We start from the raw sequence: 10,682 nt of genomic DNA, 5'->3' as shown, positions 1-10,682 counted from the left end.
GTATTTGCTCTTGGGACTTTGGCCCTCATTCAGAGCCGTACGCTCTGAGCAGAGTGCACGCTCTGAATGAGGGCCGCCCTCCATGAAAATGGAGCGTCCTCCTGGACGCTCGTATAGCTGTGGGTCACCACCCACAGGCTATACGAGTGTGCAGTTTGATGGCCGCGATGGTATTGACCATTGCGACCATCGAAACTGCGGGCTGGAGGCTGCGGTTGAGGTTTTCAACCGCAAGCTCCGGAGTGATTTTGGCTCTATCAGAGCCAAAATCACTCCCACTGACATCACTAGTGATGTCAGTGGGCCGGCTTCTGACGGGAGGCGTTCCAAAGGGGGCGTGCTGTCAATCAACATCGACAGCATGCCCCCTTTGATCAAACACAACGAGCGAAGGACTTTCCTTCGCTCGTCGTGTCTGGCGCATGCGCACGACGGAGCTCCCTCCGTCGTGCGCATGCTCAGTGCACACCATCGACCCACTTGTGAGCGGACAGCCGCTTGCGAGTGGGTCTGAATCAGGCCCTTTGTTTCCCCATGGTTTTAATGAAAGCATATTACTAACAGAAGTAAACTGAACATGTTCTATTTGTGTTACTGATTATGTTGGAATATTAGAAAAATAGGATTAAAACTTTTGATTCATAGGTTAAGTTGGCTATCATATCTCTGATATTTATTTGGCGCTGATATTTAATATCCATCATCAAGTCTAATTAGCAGTCATGGTATAGTGTGGATCTTTATACTCCAAGGTATCTCGGGATATAATGGACCACTTAAGACTGTGGGTACTATTGTCCAGTACATTCGAGTCTCCTAGCAGAGTGAGGTCAGTCTACTATTTAGGGTAAAATAGAGTCTATTTACTTTATGAACTATAGTGAATGTTACAATTTCTTATTTTTGTATATTATCTCCGGGTTGATTTAAACCTGGGCACATAGTGTGGAATACATATTGATAATAAATTACAATAATAAGGAATTATTCTGTTATTTTATGTTATTCATGTTATATTGAGTCTAGTTAAATCTTACCTTATATTTTGAAATGGGATTGATGACAAAATATATCAGTGTACTAATATGTAACTAAATAAGTAGGGCAGTATTCAATTGTTATAGTGTGCCCGATCTCCCATCTAAAGTGATGGGAGATCGCGGGGCACTATTTAATTGCTGCTGTTTTTCACGCTGATTGCACCCAAAGCGGTCGGATTTAGCCACATAAAATAACTACCCCCAACCAAAGTGCTGGGTGCGCTCACGAAAGTGATGTTTGGGCACCCAAACATGTCAATTTTTGCCCATTTCAGCTCGCACCCCCCTTGGGCTGCAAGCTGAAATGGTGTGCTGGCAGCTGATTGCACCCAACAGGAGAAACAATTGAATAGCTCCTGTGGGGCATTTACAGGGGCACAACAATTGAATACCACCCATAGAGTGAAATCAGAAGAAGAAGGTGAGATGCTCGAGTGAAGTAAAAATCTATCTCACCACTTCATAATATTTGAATATTTTATACTGTTTACTTTCTGGGTGTATTCCTAATATCAATGAGTGATCAAGGATAAGAAGATAAATTATTATTTTAAAATATATTCCCCAATTGGAGGTACACCAGATTCGTACTCGGGTTTCATGCTGTGAACAGTTGCCCTACCAATGAGCTATGCCTTAGCTCACTGACTACTATGAAAAAGGAGAATGTAGTTGTTAAGACACTCCCCTCAATATTGATTCTGACTCCTGCTTTAATATTTACTCCTGAAAGAGACTGATAGTTTTTTATTATTATTAGATTATTGTTTTTATACTAATGTTAAATATTGGATAAGTAATATTTAGATTTGATTGATGTAATGTATATAATATTACTTTTGTAAGTTGCACATCAGCACAGGACACCAGAGAGCAGAAAGGTCCGGGTCTACCTTTAGAATGATTTTAATTGGTTCCGGGAGATATACACCAATCAAACATCACATGTTCCTCACAAGCCAGCTGGAGGTAAGAACAATTCTAATTCCTTTTAGGAATAAAATAATAAAGAAACTTCCATATAAGGGGAGCAAAACTTACCAAATAAGTGGAAACATATAGACTTGGACCTATGTTTCATCACACATGATTCAAGTTTATCTGTGGATAAACAATCATCAGTTGTATTGAGATTACCAGCATCCTGATTTCAGTACATGGAAAAACTATAAAGGAGAAACAGAATCGAGAGAGTTATGGTGTTAAGATATATCCCCGTATGGACTAAGCTAAATTAGGAGATCCTATAAGTGACCTAGTGGCTCCAGCGCTTACAAGCTAAGATCCATATTGTTTAAATCTGTCTATTATTAAGACATGGGGAATTGAACATCTACCATTCAGTCAGTGATTGGAGCGGCAATACACCTTGATGTTTTATTTGCTATTTAATATGCTATGCTTGATGGGCACCTACCTGTATATTAGAAATCCAGATATATTGTATTTTCATCAGCTTGGTACATTTTGTGTGCTTATTAGTGTTTATTTTTATCTTATGTTTTTTCAATTTAAATTTTTTTTAAATTCTGTACATTTATATATCAAGCGCTCTTTACTTGAATAATTACTGAATGTACGACACATGGAAACAGATTGTGCTCAATTACTAGATTAATTAATTTCCAAATTATCCTAATTTTTTATTGTTATTTTATTTATTATATTTACTCAGTGAAGATATACTGTACCCTTTATAATATTTACATTCTTAAGTCATTGATGAGATTGATATTAAGGTGTTCTAGTCATCACTATTATCAGTTTGGAAAACATTAGGAAATTGTGTATATATATATACAATTCTTGCAAACAATTTTCATACAAATAAATAAGTCAAATAGAGGGGGCGATTCACACCCCCTCGCTAAGCCGCGTTGGCTTGCGTGTGCACAAGCCAGTCACTGTGATTATGAATCGTGCATGCTTGTGGCAGGGAAGGGTCTGTCTTAAGTGCTGCAAGCAGCTCCGATGGCTCTCGATGTTACTGATTAATCATACACTTCCTGGAGATGACGTGTGCTAAGAAAGTAAAGTGGGCATCTTTACACTGGTGTGTGATGAATCTGCAATCGCTCTCTAAGAAATAGAGGGTGTCCTTCAGCCTGGCAGTGCAATCGCAACATTTGCATACCCGGACCCTTTTGGCTGCGAGAGAGCGCAGCTTAGCATCTGGGTCAGAATGAGCTCCAGAATCCATTGGGAGAATGATGTAGAAAATAGTGACTTCTAATTATTTTCTTCACAAGTACATATTATTACCTTAATAAACTGTTACTTAATAATCTATTAAATTATTTCTGGTCATATTATCAGGATTTGTTATTTCCCAAGCACAAATGTTCTCTTCTGTCCATTTCTTGTCTCATCAGGATATTGTAGCATTTAGGGAAAAATATACAGCCTAGTATCCCAATGCATGAGGCTAATATAGCAAACACCTCTACAATGACCATATGTTTCCCATTACTGCTCAGATAGGCTGGGATGGCACAGACCCACACACTGCAGAACACCAGCATGCTGAATGTGATGTATTTGGCCTCATTATAGATGTCAGGTAATGTCCTCACCATGAAAGCCAGAACAAAGCTCACAGCTGCCAGTAACCCCAAGTAACCCAACATGAAATAAAAGGCCAACACAGAACCCTCATTACATTGGATGATGATAGTCCCAGGATATGTGTCCATGTTAAACTCCTGAAATGGAGGAGAAACTGACAACCAGATAACACCATTCAGGATCTGGACAGATGAGCAGATCAGCACTAAAGCATTTGGTAATTTTACTCTCAGCCATTTTCTCCAGTAGCTTCCGGGTCTTGTAGCCTTAAAAGCGATGCAAACTGTGATAGTCTTGGCCAGGACTGAGGACACCACAATAGTAAATATGATTCCAAAGCAGATTTGGCGCAGCATGCAGGTTATATCCACTGGGCGACCAAGGAAAATAAATATACAAAGCAAACTCAACATAAGAGAGATGAGGAAAATAAAGCTGAGGTTCCTATTATTAGCTCTGACTATTGGTTTGTTCTGATATGAATAAAATAGTCCAATTATGAAGACAATTATCACAGAAAATAATAGCGCTGTGACAGAAAACACTGAGGTTATAGGGTCCACTTCATATGATAGAAACTCCTGAGCCTTGGCAATGCATTTGTTCTTTGCATCATTAGGCCATTCATTATCAGCGCATTTCACACAACTTTCATTATCTGTGGAAAAAATGTGACATCAATTATATATTGTGCAGTAATGTTACTCTCATTGTCCCTATATCTCACTTTTCTATTCATCGCTCCCTAACTTGCGTATTGAATGTTTTCAATTAGAGGAAAATGATAAAACATTTGTTAACAAATGATCCATAAGAGATATGTTCCAAATTTATATTATAAATACACTTTACACTTATGTGGGCTTATTTGTTATGTTAATTATCAAGGACTGGGTGACCCCTAATAATTACCATTCTAACTTGCAGCAAACACTGGAGAAATTCAACTTTGCTCTGGTGCAAGGACAACTGATCCAAGATCACCTATCCTCACAAATCGTTTCACCACTACTTTAGTAGAGGTGAAACTTAGAACACCCAAGTCTGACCCGGCAATAAACATGGGTTAATGAATGTGCTTCTGGTGGATGGATCGGAGCAGTGGCAGACAGATCCAAATGGATCCCTCTTTGCTACTGGTACTTCTTCCAATAGGAAGGAAGCAGTGTGGGTCCTTGAACAAACATCATCTGAAGATGGCGAATGTTCCTGCAGTCATGCTCCACAACTTTTGTATTTTTGGACTTTACAGTGTGTAGTGTAGACATGTCAGGAATGAAAGGTAAACACTCATTCAATAATTATGATTGATGATTATCCATGATATCTCCTGTGTTACCTTTATGTTGAATGGCCCCAATACTTAATTTATACAAAAATAGGTGAAACTGTTAATTTTTATCTTATTTAGTACAAAGAAAGTGATGATGATGATGATGATGATGATGATATAAAGGAGACAACATAGTTACATTTTTATGATTATAATTATTTTTTACTTTTTATTTCCCTCTACCTCACTATATTTATAGGGCCTGATTCAGAGATGTACGCTATGCTGATGTTTTTGCAGCTGAGTGATATGGTACTTATGCAATGCAACAGTGTTGTCTGTTGCACACAACAAAAAAGGAAACATTTTTATATTTATTAACCACTTGCCTGGCACGGTCGTATCAGATACGACCACACCAGGCTGGGCTTTACTTGACATGGTCGTATCTGATATGACCAATAAGAAATGCCCACTAGATGGCTGTGGGAAGCTAATCATTGCTGCCTCTCCAGCGTGTCCCAATCACTGCTGGCCACAGTGATCGGGCACCATCGCCAATGCCCCTCCCATAGAAGCAGCAGCCACAGTTCATGTAGCCACAGCTGCTGCTGTGACCCAATTACTGTGGCCAGCAGTGATTGAGCAGCCGGCTCCATCTCCATCAGTAAAAATCAGTAGCGGCAGCTCTGGTAGCCGCCGCTGCTGCTATGTATCCGGGAAGCCAGTGGGACACCTTCCCGCTGTGGCTCCGGAACAGTGATCACTATGTGATCACTGTGTGTAGAAGGAGCAGCAGCAGTGGCTCTGGTAGCCACTGCTGCTATATATCTGGGCCGCTAGCGGAACACCCTCCCACTGCAGCTCCGGAACTACAGTGATCGCTGTATACAGTGATCATATATATATATATGTGTGTGTGTGTGTATATATATATATATATATATATAATGTGTATATGTAGAGTTCCCACAAGGCTGTTTCAATGGGAATGCCAGGAGGACAAAAAGTGCCCTGGCCTCACAGCCTCCGGGTGCCATCTTCACCCGCGGGCCTGGCATCTATTCACCCTGTCGGCTGTGCTTGCGGGCTGCCTGTCATGTCCATAAGTTCTGGGTACACCCTCAAGAGTGAAGAAAAGGGGGCACGTCTTATAGACACGCCCACTTTTTAGTGGCCACGTCCCCTTTTTGGGCACGCGCACCTATGGTGCATGAATCAAAGTGTCCTCTCTAGCTCCGGTACCCTGCCCACTGGTGGAGCTGGAGTGAACACTCTGTTTAGAGATGGCAACTGTCTGTCAATGGTTTGCAAACCATCAATGGTCTGGCTGAAAAGAAGTGGGTTGCCATTGCTGGTGGCCATCAATGTTGCACCATCGATGGCACCCATATATTGATGTTTCAGAAACATTGACAGTTGTGGTGTACACAGATTTCGACCAATTGCGAAACAATTGATGGCTTCTAGCGATAGTTGAACCATCCATGGTACAGATGTCAATGGCCATCACCACAGTATAACCTAAAAAAATGCTATATTTATGGTATACTGTGTTTAAAAAAAAAAATTCAAATAAAGTAGTGATGGATAGGTCAAGAATATCATTTTAAACTTAATTCAATCTTAAAAGAAACCAACAATTTTGGAGTGGTTTTTGGAAAAAGAATTTATCAGTTTGTTAACCTCAATACCATTTATTTCCAATCATTTCCAATCAATTTTGACAACCTCACAATATTTATTTTTTTCATTTAATTTAGGGCCATAAGGTTGCATTCAGCTAGCTGGTTGACTAAGCAAAGCAACAGCAGTGGATGGCACTAACATGTGGCAGTACAGCGTCCAACATGGATACAATGTGGGTTGGATACACCAATAGTGCACTTACTGTACTGTGACAGCAGTGTCAGCAGTGCAGGGTACTGGCCATGTTCTCAATGTGAGATTTTGCGCCATTTCACGCAGGAAAGCAGAGGGAGTGGTTGTTGGACTGTGGGCTAGAGCACTAAAGGCACTGCAATAAAAAAGCACAATTTGCAAGCCATCAGGGTGCCATTAGTTTAGAATGAGTTAGATAAGTTTTAGAGTTTAATAGGTTGATTTGGAGACAGGAGTAGATGTCTGGGAAGTGTGACTGCAGTGCAGGTATCATTGTCACTTGTCAGTGTATGTGTGTATGTCACACACATTGCACACTCACACATTGCAGTGCAAACAAAAAAAGGCTACTTTCTCTGTGTGTGGTGCTGTTGATTGTTTTTTTTCTAAAAGTGAACCTGCACCTTTTGTGTTCTAGGAATTCTATTACTACAGTAAACTATGATCTTTATATGTGCAAAAAATACTATACTGTGTTTAATGCTGCTGCACCCCAAGATGACCTCTTTGTTTTGAGTTTTTTTCTAGTTCTATATAAAAAAATTGTAAAACAATGTGTTTTTTCTATTGTCTAATGCAAAAACCTGAAGTTTTTTCTAATTGAATAAAATAAATATATTGTATATTTGAAGAAATTGTTTGTTTTGATGAGTGACATGGTGTATATTACTTTTCTTTGTGCATTTGTGTATCCCGATCATTTGCATCACAATTTTTACAGATACCTCTTCCTTAAAGTACATGGAAACAATTGCTAGTGTAGTCTGTGTGTCTAAAAAAAACAAAGCCTTTATTCTCCTAAAAATTAAATAGTGTGTTATCCTTCTAGTGTAATTTGTGGTGTGTGTGAGGCAGTATCCCACCTTCATTTGCACCCCAAAACAATTATAACAAAGACCTGTTCCTCCTAGTGCTTACAAACAATTGTCAGTGTTGTCTAGGTCTAAAAAACAAAACAATTAGTGCAAATAAATTGCATAGTGTGTTATCCTTCCAGTAGAAGTGTATGCAGTGTTGTCTCTCCATCATTTGCACCCCAACACTATTCTCACAAAGAAGATATGACAATGATTCCTGCTGCAGTTTCTCTGGCAAATGCTGCTGTCAGGAAAAACTGGCCTTTCCCAAGAGACCCACTGGAGAGGAGGACAAGACAACTCAGTGCACCAGAGTGAAACACCATTAAGACATCTGGTCAGGATTAAAATAATTGCACAAAATTATTAACAGCTCTACCATGACTCAATCTAACACAGTAAGCATCACTAGAATGGTGGAGGAATATGTTAATGTTCAAATTTGCATGTCACACAGTCACTTTGAATAATTGGAGGAAAAAAGACAATTTTGTGCCCCTTGTAAAAACCAGTTTTGCTTTACTTGACATGCCCACCCTTCTGTGTGTACCTGGAAAGAGTGTGTAATATAGCAGGGAACCTTGAGAGTGATCTGCATAGGAGGCTACTCCCTAAAAATGTGGTAAAACTGATGTTAAATATGAACTTCAAATCCTATGACGAAGACCTTTGCTGCCAATTACAACAAAGTACAGACATTTTTGTAATGGTAGATTCCAGCGTGGATTAGCTAATATTGTGTGATGATGATATTAACAGCACTGATTAGGATGAGGGTGAGAATAACAATGATGTCTTCCTACTGTAAATATGATTAATAACAACACTGTTAGCCACATTAAACCCATTGGTACCTTGTTTTATGGGGTTCAAACAAACCAAGCACTTCAGCCATAAAAGTGGTAGTTTATTCTTGCTTTGTTAAACTGTGCATGTCCTTTTTAATATATAACATTAAGGTGGGTGGGAGTTTCTCAGCACATACAGACTAGTATCATCAAAACCTATAATTAATATTTCATTATTCAATATGACTACGTTCTTCCTTAAATCCGGAGGAATCAATCTAATTGGGATTTTGAAAGTTTGCGTTTTGGTAGTTTAATACTTTTCCATTTTTCTGATTTTACTTTTTTATAGTTAAATTTTTAATACTAATTAATCAATCTCATATGGATTCTTGTTTTTTAATGGTTTGTTCAATATATAATTTTTTAAGTTATATTCTGTAATCAAGCAATCTCATTTGGATTCTTGTTTTTTTAATTATTTGTTCCATATATTGAGCTCTTATTAATTTATAGTTATATGCTTTAATCAATCAACCTCATTGGGATTTTGTATGCTTCTTTTGAAACTACTTTTTATTCTGTTATTAACTTTTATATTTCAATTATTAATACTAATAAATTAATGAATCAATGAATCAATAAATTAATTAATTATTCAGTTAATCAATCAATGCTTTACTTGGATTCCTCCAAATAGTACTCCACCTCTATTTATCTGTGCTGGCATATGACCTCTAATCTAGATCTTGATTAATGAAAACAATGTATAGGATTGTATAATTTATATTAAACTGCCATTCTGTCTGCCACTGCAGTGGCAATTTGTTTCCTAGATGTGCTATATTATTTTTTTAAACTGCCATGTTTTAATGCTGCTCTGTTGTAAAGTTTAGCCAACCAACTTGATGCAACTATTGGCCAATATGGATGAAAACTGAAAATAATATTGTGAGCTTTGAGGTGGTCAAAACTGACTGTAAATGAATGTTATTGAGGGTAATAATACTGTAGCAATACAGTAGTAACAAAAACCATCCCAAACTACATAACTGTTTTTATCCATTTTTCAGAAAATACAGATTCAAAACCATTAAGGGTGGTTTAGACAAATTTAACACCTTTTGAGGGTGGTTTTGGCAATATCAAAACCAAAACACGGGGCCTGCGCACATCTCTTCTTTATTACTAATCACTTTCCTTCCATGTGCAGAATTAGCTTTAGATATCAGAAGGCAGCTATAAAGTATTTAAGCATCTCTGAGCTGGATACATTTGCCCATGTTACAATCCATTTAGAATTCTTTGGTATTTGTGAACAAAAATAGAGGGACCATAGCCTCCAATATCTTCTGTGGTACCCAAATAATACATAAGGGGAAGTTGAATTAATGCAATATGGGAAAAATTATTCTGCTCCTTAGTGATATAACATGCAATAGTTACAATAATCACTATAGAATACCACACGTTTCAGAGTTTCACACTGTTTTTCTGTATGTGACTACAAACAACATATTGCTAGATGCTTATAGGTAACTAAAGACTTATGTGCATATAATTCATTGACAAACATTTTTACTTTCTATGCAACATAATAACATTTAAACAGATACCATTGGATATTTCTCCCTCTGAGCACGGCACACAGTCATAGCAACAGCCATGATGTCCTCCTTTTGGAGCTTTTCTGAAACCATTACGACATTTTTCAGAACATCTACCTCGGGGCTTCTATTAAAATCAAAATGTGAAAGATAAGTTGTTTTAATAACCTTTGATAGTTACTACCTTACATTTTTCTAATAATTTTTATAGTCAAAACTCTGGAGTATACTTAAGTATGACAGGAAAGGCTCTGCCTCACCTGCCTTACCTCACCACACATCACTGCTTCTAGGGATTTATCTTTATCTCAAAAGGTGACCAAGAAGACTACTACAATTCTCAAAACAACAAATGACTATTAAACAATCCTTTGCAAGAGCAAATAAGTATTAGACTTGTCACCCAGTTGCACAGCAGATCAATGAGGCCATGACAGCTATGCCAGTATTATATCTGCATCCAGTATCCACAATTAATGCAGTGTGTTTTGGACAGTTACTTGAAGTCCTCTGTCCCCGCTACCAAATTCCATATAGATTCCATTTTACTAGAAAAGAAATTCCTCACATGTACATAAATGTTAATAGAAACATCATAATTGGCCTACAAAATGTTGTTGTACCAACTGGCCACTTAACAATAAATATGTGGACAAGCAGAACTGGGTAAA

General features: G+C 38.1%; 1 protein-coding gene across 1 annotated transcript; it reads right to left on the bottom strand.

The window, feature by feature from the left end:
- Positions 1-3,352: 3,352 nt before the first annotated feature.
- Positions 3,353-10,292, bottom strand: LOC148481199 (vomeronasal type-2 receptor 26-like). Its single transcript, XM_088453815.1, has 3 exons — positions 10,281-10,292; positions 10,021-10,138; positions 3,353-4,263 (listed from the first exon to the last, which is right to left on the bottom strand). Exons 1-3 carry the CDS (start codon positions 10,290-10,292, stop codon positions 3,353-3,355), a joined length of 1,041 nt encoding a protein of 346 aa, XP_088309941.1.
- Positions 10,293-10,682: the final 390 nt, after the last annotated feature.

The sequence above is a fragment of the Taudactylus pleione genome, unplaced genomic scaffold, assembly GCF_031769625.1.
Source record: "Taudactylus pleione unplaced genomic scaffold, aTauple2 ptg000592l, whole genome shotgun sequence".
Taxonomy (NCBI): Eukaryota; Metazoa; Chordata; class Amphibia; order Anura; family Myobatrachidae; genus Taudactylus; species Taudactylus pleione.
This window is presented reverse-complemented; position numbering and strand designations above follow the sequence as displayed.

Excerpts from the sequence above, each read along its gene's own strand:
- LOC148481199 (XM_088453815.1), bottom strand. Across the intron at positions 4,264-10,020 it reads AGAGGGAGAAATATCCAATG|ATAATGAAAGTTGTGTGAAA; the intron begins GTATCTGTTTAA and ends TTTTTTCCACAG.